The following is an 18,265-nucleotide window of genomic DNA, read 5'->3' as shown; positions in this document are numbered from 1 at the left end:
GTGACCCTCAAGCAAGAGGGGGAGTGGGGAAGGAACCCCTAGAGTCAAGAGAGAAAGGACTGGGGGGGGGGGGAGAGGGGAGGGACCTTGCCATGGGGGACAACAGGCTTTGTTCCCAAAAGAAAGGACAAAATGGGGGGGGGGGGGGCTACAAGAATAAGTTCTCGGATCACAAGTAGAGCAACAGCATAGTAAAAAGGGAGACTGGTTGGTAATCGAGCCTGGGCTGCTAGACGGCAAGAAATGTAACATGCTTGTCCTCCAAAATCACAGTAAGCTTTTCGTTGAGGAGGATGCCCTGTATTCCACATTTAACCTCCTCAAAAGGTAAGGGTAGGGGACTACCACAGGTGGTCTATGGTTTATTTTTATTGGTCTAAGTACCTGATTTTGAGGTACTGACTTTAAAAAAATTTAAAGAAGCTGAAGTTAGTCATTAAGAGCCCTCTCACACTGAGGTGCTTTGGTGTTAAAAAAAAAAAAAAAAGCGCCTGAAAAGCTCAAGAAAACCTACTCTGGAAATCAATGAATGCTTTCACACTTGGGTGGTGCGGTGAAAGAAATCATGCAGCATCTTTGGAGCACTAAGAAAAAGCGCCTCAAAAACACCCCTCTTCATTGAAATGAATAGGAAGCGCCTCAAAATGGTTCTTGAAGCAGCTTTTGAGTCACGCGTCTATAAAAAAGGGCCCCGATAACGCCTGAAAAGCGCAGAAAAAAATGCTCCGAGTTTGAAGTGCACTTTTTAAACACCTCAGTGGGAAAGGACTCTAAAGTGTTACTAAACCCAGAACATGAAAATCAGTCTGTATATGAAGTGAAGAATGCGTGTTTTACTTACTGTGAAACCTAAGGGGTTAATCCTTTGCATTGTGTAAAAAGGCTGTTTGATTCTGCCTTCTCTGATCTTCCCCTTTTTCCACAGCCCCCAATTCATCTGCTGATAGAACAGGGCCATGTGGGCACTCTGCACATGCTCAGTTTGGTGTGCACAGCTAGATTTTTATTTTTTTCTTGGGAGAATGCATGTGATCGGCACAGGGCCAATCTGCACTGTCCAGACAGAGGGTCAGGGGTCATGCAGCCTCAAAGGACAGTAAGAATAGAATGAAAACTCCTCCTACAAGCTCTAACCAGACATTGATAGAAGTCACAAGACTGCTAATGAGAAAAGATATTCAGCCGTTTATATTTACTAAATTAATTGAATTTTCATTTTCTGTGTACTGTGGGAGGCAAGATATAGTGAATGCAGGCTCCTGGGTTTAGTAACACTTTAAATAATCATAAGGTCTGACAATAAAAGTACAATTGGAAGTATCTTACCTGATCATGGTGTCCCCATCAGGGAAGAAGCAGAGGGAGGTGACAGCGCTGTAGTGGGCCTCCAGTATAGACACACACTTGCTGGATTTTAGATCCCAGATGCGGATCTTATAATCCATGCTAGAGGAGAATAGCTGCAACCGGGAAATGTCAGGATGGAATTGGACCAAACTGCAAGAACAAGAGGGCAGGACATGCAATCAGGAGCAATATCAAAACATAATTTACTAAATTAAAAGATAGAATATATAAGTGCAGTGCTAAAAATCTGTATAAATATATTATGCATGTGCATATAGTGGTGAAGAAAAAAAAAATCATAAACCAGTCCGCAGCGTTAAAGTGTAAAAAAATAAAAAAATAAGTGCAAATTTTCCAAACGTGCTGAAGGAAAAATACTGGAAATTGTAGTGCTAGCAGCTTTTGGTGATTTTAATCAGTTAGTGCAGTGCTTTTTTAATATTTTTTTGCATTATATTTTTTTAGATTAAAAGATAATCTGAAAATGTATACATCAGTTCTACTAACTCTTGCAAAGATGATCTGAACATTCAGTTTTTTGATTTTAGGTAGAAAACCAGCCATTAACAAGACAGGCCACCATGTTTAGGTAGAGATTGACAAGTTTCAAGCAAAACAGTTATAAGAGTGATTTACTAAACTATCTATAAATTATGAAAATCAGGACTGCCATGTGCTTCTTAAAATAAAGCCCCAGCACATCAAGAGACTCTTTTCCCCAATGTGTCTAAAGAAAAACTAATTTTGTCTGTTTCCGGAGGTACATTTTTCCACAACCTCAAAAAAAAAAAAAAAACCTACTGGACAACTCCAGATGACCCCTTCAAGTTATGGGTGCAATACTGCTTGAGGACATCCCAAATCTTGATGGTGCTGTCACATCCTCCTGTAGGTACAAAGACAAAATATGAACTCTTCAGACATCAGTAAAAGGAATCCTAAAATCGAAAATATCTGTGACGGGAGTCACTTTGGGCGCGGGGTGACCAGGAAACTGGGGGGACACTGGGGATATGGTTTGGATTGCTCCAAATGGGACAGTGATATTCAGGAATGAGGTCTCTCTTGAAATATGAAGATTTTATTCCCTGTACATTGTGAGGTCTATGACCAGGAAGTACAACTCCTAATATGGGCATTCCAGGAAGTTTAATGTTGAGACCAACTGTCTAACGATGTTGCTTTTATCTGGATAAGTAAATTGTGATATTCTTGTCTGAGGTGGCTTTCCATTCACCTATTGTTAAGTGTGCTAATGAACTCTTCTGTTGTCTGCTAAGGGATGTATTGATACTCAGAGTAATGTGTATTGGGGGCTCGTTATGTAACCATTGTGTGATGTTGGGGGCTGGATTTGGGTCATTGTTCATGTAGTGACTGCATTACTTCTAACGTGTATATAAAGCGTGTATTCCTTTTCAATAAACTGTCTGATTCCTGCTTGACCCTCAAAACAGAGCCTCGTCTCGTACTTTGGGGGGGGGGGGGGATTATTCGTATGGGTTTCTTGTTCGGCTGAGTGGAGTGTCCGGTAGCTGCCTTTGTGTTCTGGAATGAAATGTCCTAAATGACTGTAACCCCTTTCATACCCGGGGTGTCGTTACAATATCATTTACAGATTTAGAAACCCCAGACTTAAATGTTTTTTCTGCAAGTAATCTAATGATATTACTGATCCCAACTACTTGAAAGTCTCTGTGTTTACCCAACCAACTGGTTTCTACCTTTGAAGAGGTCAACAAATGAAAGGAAAAAATCCATTGACTGGTGGCTACCAAATTTTCAGTCACTTTTTTACAGAAGGCCACATAGGATCGAAGGACCACTCTATCACATACTCCTGAATAATTCCTTGCCTGTGCCCATTCTGCTATCAGATTTGCAGTCAATGAGTGGAGTGCTGTGTCTATGCTTACCTGCAAAACTGAATGATCACAGCTAAATTATAAGGTAAAGCCAGTCATAAATAGAATGATTTTCTTTCTTGCAACCACGGGTTGCAGGAAAGAAAATCACTTGATTCCCCCAATAACACAGTCAGTGTTGATGGGAGAGTTCCTTCCGTGGAGCCATTGTTTTCTCCAGGAAGGTGGAGCTATCCCCACAGGAAGAACACAGTGATTACTGCTAGCAGCTATAATAGCAGCTAGCATAATCATGATCGACTGATCAACTTGGGTACATTCAGCCTGCTCACACATGGTTTGAATCTTAGCTGGTCCCCGCTGAACCAGCCGAGATTCAAACAGTTTATGGCCAGCTTAAAATCCAATAATCAAAACCCCCTGTGGGGCTTTTTTCTGTTCCCTATTCTGATCTATGCTGCTATGATATGCCAATGATGGGACCATAGATAAATCCTAATTTCTTTCTGGTTCTAACACGGTCACAGCTATTGAGTAGCCATAAACAGTGCTTTTCACATACTGCTTAGGGATCAAGTTCTGCACTGTTAATGGTCTTTATCCTAACTGTGTGGTGACAGTTTTAGGAAGTAGAGATTGGCCGCTCAGGGCCAAGCAAAGTTTCCTGGGAGGAGGTCACATGTTCCTCCGTACCTGGATGTACTGGACTCCCAAAAGAGAATATGAGCATCAGGGGAACATGATAAGAAAAAGCAAAGAACTCACCTGTAACCAGCAAAGTGGATGTGGGGTCAAAGGTCATACTAGCCACTGGTGCCGTATGAATAGCCTTCCAGGTGCGGGAGCAGGTGCCATCTTCCCAACACCACTGCTTTAGAAGCAAGGCACGGCTGCCTGTCACCAAGATCTGCAGAAAAAAAAAAGCCACCGATGAGTGGAAGATGAAGAAGGGCAGAGGGGAAATCATCCTTGTAACCTTTGCAGAATTAAGAAGTGTATATAATTGCATTTATTCTTAAATGAAGGATACATTTTGTTAACAGCTGACACAATGGGGTGAATTTATTAAACATATTAGCAACAAATTTGATGCAATATAGGCAGCCTCTCATTTACTAAAGTATTGTTGTGTGTTTGTGACCCCAGAGCACGAAATCCTGGGCAACCAACTGAGACAGATATGCAAAGGTCTGCAACAGATTTAGCACTGAAAAGACACATTTTAAAATTAAAAAAGATGCACAATGAAGGAGTGGTCAGGGTCTGGTTGTATTCTATTACACTTCACTTCTCCTCTTCTCTCATTTTTCTGCTTCTGTAAATGGCTCCCTGACCTTCCCAGAGGTCTGCAAAAAGCTTTGAGACAGCCTGTTGCATGGAATATGGCATCCACAGCAATGTACTTAATTTGCACTGATACTTTCATCTTTGGGGGGGGGGGGATGCTTTCACAGTGCGCTAATGATCTAAAAAGCTACCATAATAAAACACTGAGGCTTATCATGTGGCTATAGTAAGGCCAGAACTTACCAAAGCACTCATTTTGCACAGAAAATAGTGACAACATATAAGCTGAAATAAAAGTTGTCACCCCAGGACAGAAGGTGTGTATCTGTAAATACACCTTGCTGCTATGGATTTAACTGAAAGCATAACATATTAAAAAAAAAAAAAAATGTAACTTTTTGGTCATTACTGGAACATTCGCAATAAAATAGAGCAGTGGTCTCCAAGCTGGGGCCTGGGGGCCACATGCGGCCCTTTTCTTGCCTTTATCTGGCCCTTGGAGCACCAATTCTCCCACTGATACAAGACACTATTCTGCCAACTGACACCAAGGATGGGGCACTATTCCTCCCAATGATACCAAGGATGGGGCACTATTCCTCCCAAATGATACCAACGATGGGGCACTATTCCTCCCAATGATACCAATGATGGGGCACTATTCCTCCCAATGATACCAAGGATGGGGCACTATTCCTCCCAAATGATACCAAGGATGGGGCACTATTCCTCCCAAATGATACCAACGATGGGGCACTATTCCTCCCAATGATACCAATGATGAGGCACTATTCCTCCCAAATGATACCAATGATGGGGCACTATTCCTCCCAATGATACCAATAATGAGGCACTATTCCTCCCACTGACACCACATGTAGTGATGTTTACTCCCACATACTGTATGCCAGGAAAATTTCCATTTCCACTGGCCACAGCCCTGCCCCCTTAAAGTCGGAAGGACAATAAACCGGCCCTTTGTTTAGAAAGTTTGGAGACCTCTTGTATAGAGTATTTGGTTTAGACCCCGTTCACACAGGGGCGACGTTACTTGTTGGGGCGACCTCGGCGCGAAAGCACGGACTTCATATCATTGAAGTCAATGCAGGTCGCCTCCTGGTCGCCCCAAAGTAGTACAGGACCCTTTTTCTAAGTCGGAGCGACTATTAGAACGGGTCCTGTGCTAATCAATGGCAGGCGACCCACCGTGACTTGTCAGGCGACCAAGTCGCCTGACAAGTCGCGCTAGTGTGAATGGGGACTTAAATGTTTGGTTTTAGATACATTTTGCCTGCAGTGTTTATATACTGTACACTTCCTCAGTAGATTTAGAAGCGGTAATGTTATTTTTCCCATACAGCTATTGTCCAGAAATATAATTTAGACATATATACAGTGCATATAAAAACTCTACACACCCCTGTTAAAATGTCAGGTTTCTGTGATGTTAAAAATGAGACAAAGATAAATCATATCAGAACTTTTTCCACCTTTAATGTGACCTATAAACTCTACAACTCAGTTGAACAACAAAACTGAAATATTTTAGATGGAGGAAAGTAAAAATAAAATAATATGGTTGCATAAATGTGCACACCCTTAAACTAATACTTTTTTAAAGCACCTTTTGATTTATTTTTTTACAGCCTTCAGTCTTTTTAGGTATGAGTCTATCAGCATGGCACATTTTGACTTGGCAATATTTGCCCACTCTTTGTTGCAAAAACACTCCAAATCTGTCAAGATTGTAAGGACATCTCCTGTGCACAGCCCGCTTCAGATCACCCCGCAGATTTTGAATCGGATTCAGATCTGGGCTCTAGCTGGGCCTTTCCAAAAAGTGTAACTGCTAAAACACTCACCTGTCCCACGATCCAGTGATGCGGCCGCCTGAAGCATCGCCCCCCTCCCTCTCCTCAAGGTGGCGCCTGAATCACTAGTGTGGGCACCCGGCTGTGACAGCTTGCAGTCGTGCTGCACGTTGTGAATGGCCAGGCAATCTTCTGGGACCTCTGACATGTCCCAGAAGATTGCAGGGAGAGAGGGGGAGAGGAGAACTTCTGCTCGAGCTGCCTAGGTGGCCTGAGTGCAAGTGGGAGCGGATCTAGGTACCCGTTCCGCCCCAAAAATATGATACGCCAAATGTGGCATAGGAGGGGGTCAGGAGAACTTAAAGTGGGAGTTCCACTTTAGGGTGGAACTCCACTTTAATCTTCTTCTGGTGAAGCCATTCCTTTTTGGATTTGGATGTATGATTTGGGTTGTTGTCATGCTGAAAGATGAAGTTCCTCTTCATGTTCAGATTTCTAGCAGAAGCCTGAAGGTTTTGTGCCAATATTGACTGGTATTGGGAACTGTTCATAATTCCCTCTACCTTGACTAAGGCCCCTGTTCCAGCTGAAAAAAAAACGCCCCAAAGCATGATGCTGCCACCACCATGCTTCACTGTGGGTATGGTGTGCTTTTGGTGATGTGCAGTGTAGTTTTTGCAGCAAACATATCTTTTGGAATTATGGCCAAAGATTTTAGATGTGTTTTTGTAAAATGTATCCAGGCTTGGATGTTTTTCCCCCATTACCCCATAGCCCAGACATATGAAGAATACAGGAGATTGTTGTCACATGTACCACACAGCCAGTACTTGCCAGATCTTCCTGCAGCTCCTTTAATGTTGCTGTAGGCCTCTTGGCAGCCTCTCTGACCAGTTTTCTTCTCGTCTTTTCATCAATTTTGGAAGGAAGTCCAGTTCTGGGTAATGACACTGTTATGCCATATTTTCTCCACTTGATAATGACTGTCGTCACTGTGTTCCACGGTATATCTAATGCCCTGGACATTCTTCTGTACCTTGCTCCTGACTGATACCTTTTAACAATGAGAACCCTCTAAAGCTTTATAAGCTCACTGAGGATCATGGCTTTTGCTGTAGGATGCAACTAAGAAAATGTCAGGAAAGACCTACTAGAACAGCTAAACCTTTATTTGGGGTTAATCAGAGGCACTTTAAATGATAGTAATGACTTCTATTTAACATGAGTTTGAATGTGATTGCTTAATTCTGAACACAGCTACATCCCCAGTTCTAAGAGGGTGTGCACAATTATGCAACCGCATTATTTTAGTTTTTTACTACCCCCCCAAAAGATAATCAGTTTGTTTTTTAATTGAGTTGTACAGTTTATCGGTCACCTTAAAAGGTGGAAAAAGTTCTAAAAAGGATTTATCTTTGTCTCCTTTTTTTACATCACATCACAGAAACCTGACATTTTTCCAGGCTTGTGTAAATTGTTTATATCCACTGTAGCTACAAGGATTCTTAGAGGCCGCTCAAGCCATCTATTTGTCCACGGCCTTGCCATGTATCTAGGAGACAGAACCGCACTGTTCACACTAATCAGTCAATAATACACAACAGGTACACTTTAGACTTGTGGATCTGGTGACTTCCTAGAGCAAAACACCTACCTCGTCATCTGGGCTAAGTGCAAAGCATGTGATATCCTCCTGATCATCCTGAGAAAGAGAAATACATGGTCACTATTCAAAGAAAATATATATATTATTTTGTGTGTGTGTGTATATATATATATATATATATATATATATATATATATATATATATATATATATATATATTTTTTTTTTTATTTTTTTTTAACCCCTAATGCCAGCTGTATGCATATACATGTTTAGAATCTAAAAATCGAAGCATCACACGAAAATTTTGGAGTTTAAAATGTGGGATTTTATTCCAAACCTATATCGCACGAATGAGCCAACGCGTTTCTGGGGCCACACAACTCTCCCTTCATCACGGCTTTGGGAATGGTGATAAGGGTTCTGAGCAATTATAAATAAGTACTGTGAATCTACAGTGGATTCGGTCACATTTGGCAGCGGATTGATAGCCCCAACCAGCTGTTCTATGTTACCAAGTCTTCTGTAGATTCACAGTACGTATCATCACTTAGACTCCTTATCAGCGTTCTCAATGCCCTGATGAAGGGGGGAGATGTGTGGCCCCTGAAACGCGTTGGCTCATTAATAGAATATAAGTTTGGAATAAAACCCACTTTTTGAACTCTAAAATTTTAGTGTGGTACTTTAGTTTGTAGATTCTAAACATTGAAAATATTGCCTGGAGGTTTCTGTGACAGTTCTTCAGTGTAGGGAAGTAGCCCACATCTCACCTTGTTGTCCCAGTGACTCATCATTGATACAGTTGTGACAAAATCAAAATCAAACACCAAAGCTCTGTTTACCGCAACTTCTAACGCCATCAATACACCACTCCAAATACACATATACATGGCAGCATGGTGGTGGGCTTTAACACCAAGGTGCCACATACAGGTATACAGCCGGTGCCACATACAGGTATACAGCCGGTGCCACTTGTTTGTGCTGGGAGTGCGCTCACATCTCTCCAGCCAGTTCTGATATTCACACAGCACAGCCAGGTTAGTGACCTGACCTTTCTTTCCTGCTGTAATGCACTACAGATAGGTCCCTTCCCCAGCATTGTGATTATTCCCATGCATTACCTGTTCTATAGAGCGTACAATAACACCTGTAGCAATTTCTAGAATATTAACTTTATTTCCACAAGTACAAAACAGGTGAGTCCCGTCTTTATTGATCTGGAAAGAAAAAAGACAAGAAGAGAAAAAAAAAATGTGTCAGCTAAACACCCAGTAAACTCAGAACAGCACAAAGCTCAAAACTGAATGTCCCAGCACAGAGAAACAGACGGACTCATTACCTGGACTCTTCCACCTTTGTAAAAAGCTTCAATCTTTCTCTCCACTGCATAACTGAAAAAAGGAAACGCATTGATCAAAAAATGCACAATTCTTTCTTATAGCTGTGTGAAGGGAGCAATGCCCCTAGGAGGAAAAAAAGACATAATTCCCAATAGCCAGCATGTACTGCCAGGTACATCATTCCCAATAGCCACCATGTACTGCCAGGTACATCATTCCCAATAGCCAGCATGTACTGCCAGGTACATCATTCCCAATAGCCAGCATGTACTGCCAGGTGCATCATTCCCTATAGCCAGCATGTACTGCCAGGTGCATCATTGCCAATAGCCAGCATGTACTGCCAGGTGCATCATTCCCAATAGCCAGCATGTACTGCCAGGTGCATCATTCCCAATAGCCAGCATGTACTGCCAGGTACATCATTCCCAATAGCCAGCATTTACTGCCAGGTACATCATTCCCAATAGCCACCATGTACTGCCAGGTGCATCATTCCCAATAGCCAGCATGTACTGCCAGGTACATCATTCCCAATAGCCAGCATGTACTGCCAGGTACATCATTCCCAATACCCACCATGTACTGCCAGGTACATCATTCCCAATAGCCAGCATGTACTGCCAGGTACATCATTCCCAGTACCAAACATGTACTGCCAGGTACATCATTCCCAAAACCCAACATGTACTGCCTGGTACAACATTCCCATTGCCTGGTATGTACAGCCAGGTACACCATTCCCAATTAAATCCTGTGCTACTTGAAAACTACAACAAATAAACCCAGCTGCTGCCACATGGGGGCCACCAGCACCTTGAAAGACTAAATAAACAAAACCCCCACAGGGGATGAAGAGCTGTTGAAGCGATTAATAAATACAGTGTCAACAACATATAAACAAAAATTGAATCATAATGTCCAACTAAATGATATAGTGCAGTCCAAAGAAATAAAGTGCGTGGTTTCCACATAATAATGTGTGATGTATCTTCTGTCTGCTATTCTGCCATAACAAGAATAGATCGATATGAAAACAAAATGGTGTCAGCGCTTAATGGTATAAAGCTGCTAGCAATTAGTTCTACACTAGTTATACAGTTATATAGTTAGTTCTACACTAGTTATACAAAAAAATGTGATAACAATTTTTAAGAATTGTTCCATGCCCACAATACGCAGCAATGCCAATTTCCTCTGAAGAAATGTTGTCACATATTTCTGTTGAAGCTGAAGTTCTGCATGTGAGATGGAGAAGCTGGAGAAAGGGGCCAGGAGTCCAGAAACATGTTGCCGATGTTTTTTATCACTTTGACAGCTCAGTGTATATCGAGTGCTGATTCTGTCCAACCCAACCCCCCCCCCCTTCAGCTCTGGAGTGTGTAATGAGCTGATATTGCCGGCTGCGTCTGTGTATCGGCTTTTGGCTGCGCTCTCTCTCCTCCATAGATCCCGGCTCTTTCTCCCCTGCATTAGTAAACACACAACACCCTTCAGTTACTGGATCCCACTCCATCTCACATGCACAGCTCCAGCTGTTACAATAGAAAAGTATGACAGCATTTCTTCAGAGGAAATTGGCACTGCTGTGCATTGTGGACATTGAGCAATTGTTGTTATGGAAGAAAAGCAGACAGAAAATACGTCATACATTTTTATTTGGGAATAGTAGAAGCACTGAGCACTTTATTGTGTTGGACATTATGATACCATTTTTGTTTATATGTTCTTGACACTGTATTTATTAATTGCTTGAACAGCGATGTACCCCCTGTGGGGTTTTTGTTTATTACATCATTCCCAATGCACAGCATGTACGGCCAGGCGCAGCGTGCCCAGCGTGTACGGCCAGGTGCAGCGTGCCCAGCCAGGAGCAGCGTGCCCAGCGTGTACGGCCAGGAGCAGCGTGCCCAGCGTGTACGGCCAGGTGCAGCGTAACCAGCGTACGGTCAGGCGCAGCGTGCCCAGCTTGTACGGGCCAGGCGCAGCGTGCCCAGCTTGTACGGGCCAGGCGCAGCGTGCCCAGCTTGTACGGGCCAGGCGCAGCGTGCCCAGCGAGTACGGCCAGGTGCAGCGTGCCCAGCCAGGAGCAGCGTGCCCAGCATGTACGGCCAGGAGCAGCGTGCCCAGCGTGTACGGCCAGGAGCAGCGTAACCAGCGTGTGGTCAGGTGCAGCGTAACCAGCGTGTGGTCAGGTGCAGCGTAACCAGCGTGTGGTCAGGTGCAGCGTAACCAGCTTGTACGGGCCAGGCGCAGCGTGCCCAGCGAGTACGGGCCAGGCGCAGCGTGCCCAGCGAGTACAGGCCAGGCGCAGCGTGCCCAGCGAGTACGGGCCAGGCGCAGCGTGCCCAGCGTGTACGGCCAGGAGCAGCGTGCCCAGCGTGTACGGCCAGGAGCAGCGTGCCCAGCGTGTACGGCCAGGCGCAGCGTGCCCAGCGTGTACGGCCAGCTGCAGCGTAACCAGCGTACGGCCAGCTGCAGCGTAACCAGCGTGCGTTCAGGTGCAGCCTACCCAGCGTGCGTTCAGGTGCAGCCTACCCAGCGTGCGGCCAGGTGCAGCCTACCCAGCATGCGGCCAGGTGCAGCCTACCCAGCGTGCGCCCAGGTGCAACGTAACTAGCGTGCAGCCAGGTGCAACGTAACTAGCGTGCAGCCAGGTGCAGCGTACCCAGCGTGCGGCCAGGTGCAGCGTACCCAGCGTGCGGCCAGGTGCAGCGTACCCAGCGTGCGGCCAGGTGCAGCGTAACCAGCGTACGGCCAGGTGCAGCGTAACCAGCATGTACGGCCAGGTGCAGCGTAACCAGCATGTACGGCCAGGTGCATCCTACCCAGCGTACAGCCAATGTACTGTTCTCCCATCCTGTCAAAAGAATATTGGGCCCTCTAGCGGTATTTTAGGTGCAGTACAGGTAAGTCCCTCTCAGATTTTCTTACTTGCTCTTAAACTGTACAGTGGGGGTCTCCATATTCTTCTACCCCCGTCTCTCCGGGCTCTGCCTCATTCACTCCCGGTACATGCGACCAGCAACACACATGGCTTCCATACAGCAGCACAGGACTTCCGGCGCTGCTATTCTATGTCATGTTTGTGACGACTTTGTGACACCATCTTGCTACACCAGCAGGGGTCACTCTGGGATGAGAGCAGTGGAGGCGCCATATTGCTACACCCTCAACACCTAGTGATAGCGAAACGGGAAGCTCGCAAACTGCGCATGCGCGTGAGGTATACAGTCGCGTGGAGGCACACCGTTTTGCTACACCCGCCCAGAGTTGTAAAACTTATAATTATTTGAGAAAACGTGTTTTTTTGTGATATATTTAGTCTGAAATGGACTAAAGGAACAGTTATTCAATATATAACTTACATTTGGTTTCCTGGAATATGTTAGCGTAGAATCACATCTGTATGGTGTAATGGAGGCATCAACAAATAGAATATTCAATACCTTCCAAACCTCAGCTTTCCTGACACACACTGATCAGCCATAACTTTATGTCCACTGACAGCTTAACCACTTCTGGACCGGAAGATTTTACCCCCTTAATGACCAGGCCCTATTTGCAATTCGGCACTGCTTTACTTTAATGGACAATTGCACGGTCATGCGACGCTGTACCTAAATAAAATCAACGTCCTTTTTTCCCCACAAATAGAGCTTTCTTTTGGTGGTATTTGATCACCTCTGCGATTTTTATTTTTTTGCGCTATAAAAAAAAAAAAAGAGCGACAATTTTGAAAAAAAAAAAAAAAAACAATATTTTTCACATCCTGCTATGTGACATTCCCAAAAAAAGAAAATTTAAAAATTAAAATTTTTTAACATTTTAGGCCAATTTGTTTTCTGCTACATATTTTTGGTAAAAGAAATCGCAATAAGTGTATTTTGATTGGTTTGAGCAAAAGTTATTGCGTTTACTAACTATGGGAAAGATTTATGTCATTTTTATTGTTTTTTTTTTTAATAGTAATGGCGGCGATCTGCGATTTTTTTGCGGGACTGCGACATTGCGGCGGACAGATAGGACCCCTGACTTGACATTTTTGGGGGGGCCAGTGACATTACTACAGTAATCAATGCTATATATATGCACTGTTAGGGCTCTTTCACACGGGCGGTCCGATCAGATTCGCCTGTCAGTTTTTTAGGCGGATCTGATCGGATGCCCCATTCAGCCCTATGGAGCAGCGGATGTCAGCGGACACCCGCTGCCATCTGCATCCGATCCTGTCCGTGAAACCTGGACGGATGGAAATCCTATTTTCCATCCGTCCTGGGGATGGGATCGGATGAGAGCGGACAGGCGGTCCGCTCTCATCCGATTCCCCATAGAGAGCAGCGGGGGCTGAGACACCTCCCTCTCCGCACTGCAAGCGGAGACGGAGCTGTCATCCGCCGGCTCAGCGGGGATCGCGGATCGATCCTCGCTGAGCAGCACGGATCCGCCTACGGAGGTGGACCGTGTGAAAGAGCCCTAACTGTAATAATGACACTGGCAGGGAAGAGGTTAATACTGTTGGTGATCAAGGGGTTAAATGTAAGCCTAGGGAGTGATTCTAACTGGGGGGGGGGGGGGCTTTTGAAATGATCATAGAGACATGTGATCCTATATAGAAGGATTATATGAGCTCTGTGATCATTGCAGGGAGGACGGATGGCTGTGTTTACATCAGCCGTCCGTCCTTTTCTCTCAGCGGGGAGAGAACAAGAGTGTCAGGCAGCAATCAGAGCCGCTCAGCCGCCTGACACACGCGCCAGCTTCACTGCTGACGATCGGGGGGGGGGGGGGGGGGCGCACCGGCGGCGGCGCACGCTCGCCCCCTAGCTCCTCCCAGGCAGATGATGTTTATTAAAGTGATTCTGCCTGTAGGTGCCACTCTGCCAACGTTAATATACAGTAAGCTGTCGGCAAGTGGTTAAGAGAATAACATGAATTATCTAGTCCTAATGACACCTGAAAGTCAGTGAGATATAATGGACATTAAGTAAACATGTTGTCCCTGAAGTTGATGCTAAAATCAGGAAAAAATGGACATCGCAGTTTGTTGTGTATGGGGCTGCGTAGCCGCAGAGGGGTCAGGGTGTCCATGCTGACCCGTGTCCACAGCCAAAAGCATCTACAATGGGTACGTGAGCATCAGAACTGGACCACTGAGCCATGGAAGAAGGTGGCCTGGTCTGATGAATTACATGTTCTGTCACATCATGTGGATGGCTGGGTGTGTGTCGGTGACCCGGGGAAGAGATGACAGCAGGATGCAGTATGGGCAGAAGACAAGCCGGCGGAGGCAGTGCGATGCTTTGGGTAATGTTCTGCTGGGAAACCTTGGCTCCTGACATTCATATGGATGTTACTGGACCACCTACCTAAACATTGTTGCTGACCAAGTACACCCCTTCATTGAAATAATATTTCTTGATGGCAGTAAACTTTTTCAGCAGGATAATGAACCCTGCTACACTGCAAAAATGGTCCAATAATGCTTTGAGAAACACAACATTGAGTTTCAGGTGTTGATTTGGCTTCCAAATTCTCCAGCTCTCATGCCCCGTACACACGTGCAGATTGTCGGCCGAATCCGATCGGCCGATTGTAGGCTTGTTAGTATGATGCTTCCGACAGCCGACAGCGCACTTTCGGCCAAACAGAATCTGTTGTGCAAGCATTAAAATTTTTGTATGCCGATACCAGAACGGCCGATTGTTCGCCAGTCAGTACAGATTTCGGCCGACAGACAGCAGATTTGCAAGACTGGGCATGCTCAGAAAAGAAAAAAGACAAGGAAAGTTAAACAACACATGACATCACTTCTGCAGTCGGCTGTTGTTGGCCGACAATATTCGTGTGCAGTCTTTTGCAGTTTTCAACAGACACGACAGCCCTGGACAAAAGACGGCCGATCGTTCGGCCGACAATCTGCATGTGTGTACGAGGCATCAGTCCAATTGCGGTGTGAGCTGCCATTGCTAGCCTTTCCTTTTGAAAATGCTGCTTGCTTGGCTGTCATTCTGATCCAATGGCTTTAGAACTTTACTGATCACTAACCCACCAGGCTTTGACTTTAGTTGTGACATGCTTATTCCACATCAGTGGCTCAGAAAGTATTGTTATCAGAGACAGACAGGCAGTTGGTATTTTCAGAAGGAATCCTGCAATGGCATGCCCCCCTCTCAGTACATGAGACCTAAGTATAGGGATTTGTTGGTGGTGCCCCCCGTGCAGCAGATCATGGAGAGGACACACCATGTTCAGTGTATGTGTGGACTCCATTTATACATTAATTTATTAGGCATAAACTGAACAATTAAGCAGACGGAATGCAATGAGGATGATGGATATTTTTATTACAAATGCTCATGCTGCACCATAGTTTCTCACAAAGGTAATGCTTTTCATTCTGTATGATAAAATATTTAATAATATTTTTGCCTTTTCTTCTTTCTGCACTCCAAACAAGGCTTACATCTCAGCACAGTACACAGGATTCTGTATTAAAAAGTAATAAAAAATAACTTCAACTTCTACTGAGTTGTTCAATAGTGCAGCCCTCAGTGGGTAGAGATATCGCTACCTTCTGATGTGAATGAGCCCTACAAGTACTGGAGGAAACAGTAGCTGATCGAATGCCTGCTGTCACTCGCTATCCTGCGCTATGAATGCTAGAACCTGATTGGCTGCCATAAACATCAGCTTTCTTGCATACCAGATGTTATTGAAGCCAAATTCCGGGTATGGATATTTCTTCTTCTTTATGTTAGCATGTAAGAATGTATGTGCCATATGTATGGGATTCCCTTGATATCACTGTGCTTTGCACCACTTGTCCAGTGATCTCCACTAGCTTTTAGGTTCCATGGTGAGCAGCTGCTATGCTGCTTACTGAACATAATGTCGTGTGTGGGGGTAGAGTAAGAATCAATTCTTACCCTCAGGAGGTGCCATCCCTCAAAGAACCAATATAAAGATACATAATTGTTTGGGACTTTATATGTACCTTCAGGGGTGTAATAAACACTGGCCACCTGTTTTAAAAACAATTTTGCATGTCTTTATTCAAAGTGTTACACAATATCTTAAAAGAGGTTTGTTTTAAAAACAAAATGTCACACTGGTTGTCCAGGATAATATTGTCCGGGTCTTCTGATTCGATTTCTTGTAGCCAACGTGTTTCGCGGGCTGACCTGCTTCCTCAGGGTCTCAGATCTTGTTAAATACTGTAATAAGGTACAAAGAAAAATCATAAATGAAGCAATCATTGGACAGCAAATCACGTTTGTTATGTCCAGTCTCCAAAACACTTTAAATCGAACACACAATAATTAAAGTTAAATATATTGTATAATTAATGAATTATACCTGACCCTCACCCCTTCTTGTGAACTTTACAAACAATATCTTGAAAAATTCTATTAGTTGCGAAAGTGTTTTTGAGACTGGAAATAACGTACAAGATTTACTGTCAAATATTGATTGCTTCATTTATGATTTTTTTTTGTACATTATTACAGTCCCTAACAAGACCTGAGGCCCTGATGAAGCAGGTCAGCCTGCGAAACGCGTTAGTTACAAAAAATCGGATTACAAGACCAGGACAATATTATCCTGGACAACCAGTGTGGCATTTTATCTTAAAAGAGGTTTGTTTTAAAAACATTGTGTAATACTTTAACTAAAGACATGAAAAATTGTTTATAAAATAAGTGGTCAGTGTTTATTTACACCCCTGGAGGTACATGTATCTTTATATTTGTACTTACTGAACATAGAGGGTCACTTACTCAGCACGGGCACCATCCAGAGAACATTTTGCATTACCTCAATTAATTTTACGTTTTATCTGGTTGGACCAGGTGGAGATTGTGATGTCACCACGCGCCTCTCCACCTCCTCCAGTCACCGAACATTTGCATTTGCCTACTACAGTGATTTCCAGCTTTTATGGGGATCCCAGAGGTATGGCGCATACATACCGTGTTTCCCTGAAAATAAGACCGGGTCTTATATTAATTTTGGCTACAAAAAACACATTAGGGCTTATTTATCAGAAGGTGTCTTAATTATTTACGGTATGTACATAATACTGTATGTAATAACAGTATGTAAAAAAGTTCCTGTGTCCCCTGTCTTCTCTCCCCTCTCCCCCTCCCTCTCTGCCAGCTCAGGAGTCAGCATTATAAAAGTCCTGTAATCTCAAACATAAACCCTAGGTAAAGTCCTTGTAAAATCATGTAATTTGCTCTGTGGAAAGATTATATAATGTCCAGTGTGTGTCTTTGTGCATCATTATTTTGGAAAATATCTTATTTACAGTGACGCTGGGCGCTCACGTGACTCGCCGGAGTCTTCTTCCCTGCTCCGAGTATTGCAGAGGGAGGGGCCGAGATCCCCGCTGATGTTAGCCCCGCTCTGAGCACTGCAGAGGGAGGGGCCACTGACGTCAGCGGGAGGACAGGAGCAGAGCTCTGGCGGGTCATGTGAGCGCCCAGTGGCGCTGTAAAAAAGGTATTTTCCAGAATAATGTTACATAAAGACACACACTAGACATTATATAATCATTTTACAGCGCAGATTACATGATTCAACTAGGGCTTCTTTTCGGGGTAGGGCTTATATTGCAGCCTTCCTAGAAAATCACGTTAGGTCTTATTTTCGGGGTAGGTCTTATTTCTGGGGGAAACCGGTACTTACATTGCTTCAAGCTGGACCAATGTAATGATGCAAAAACATGCATACCTGAAATTCAGCTTTAATAACTCGGGGGCTAATGTAGTAAAGCAAGATTAAAATAAAATAGGTAGAGGTTTTGTTTATACCAACCAGCTTATTATTTTGTGCCCTGCTCAGATCTCTTGATGGTTAATTTCCCATTTACCCTGTAATGTGCTGAAAACGCATGTGTCTAACTTCTCTATAATAAGAATTGTGTCTGTTTGTTTCTGCATTTTAGTGCGTAGGGTGGCCCATAGGGGTTTAGTGGTGGTACATGCATTTTGAAGCATA

General features: G+C 44.0%; 1 protein-coding gene across 1 annotated transcript in view; it reads right to left on the bottom strand.

The window, feature by feature from the left end:
* TBL3 (transducin beta like 3) overlaps positions 1 to 12,326 on the bottom strand; it is a 44,646-nt gene extending 32,320 nt beyond the window's left edge. The window contains exons 1-7 of the mRNA XM_082261837.1: positions 12,197 to 12,326; positions 9,262 to 9,313; positions 9,044 to 9,139; positions 7,965 to 8,012; positions 3,978 to 4,119; positions 2,149 to 2,233; positions 1,327 to 1,497 (exon numbers count right to left, since the gene is read on the bottom strand). Of these exons, the coding sequence (XP_082117963.1) occupies positions 1,327 to 1,497; positions 2,149 to 2,233; positions 3,978 to 4,119; positions 7,965 to 8,012; positions 9,044 to 9,139; positions 9,262 to 9,313; positions 12,197 to 12,228 (626 nt within the window). The 5' untranslated portion in view covers positions 12,229 to 12,326. The remainder of the gene's footprint in view (positions 1 to 1,326; positions 1,498 to 2,148; positions 2,234 to 3,977; positions 4,120 to 7,964; positions 8,013 to 9,043; positions 9,140 to 9,261; positions 9,314 to 12,196) is intronic.
* Positions 12,327 to 18,265: the final 5,939 nt, after the last annotated feature.

Source organism: Pelophylax lessonae, assembly GCF_965119305.1.
Source record: "Pelophylax lessonae genome assembly, chromosome: 6".
In the NCBI taxonomy this organism is placed as follows: domain Eukaryota; kingdom Metazoa; phylum Chordata; class Amphibia; order Anura; family Ranidae; genus Pelophylax; species Pelophylax lessonae.
The sequence above is the reverse complement of the archived record's forward strand: the minus strand, read 5'-3'. Positions and strand labels throughout refer to the sequence as shown.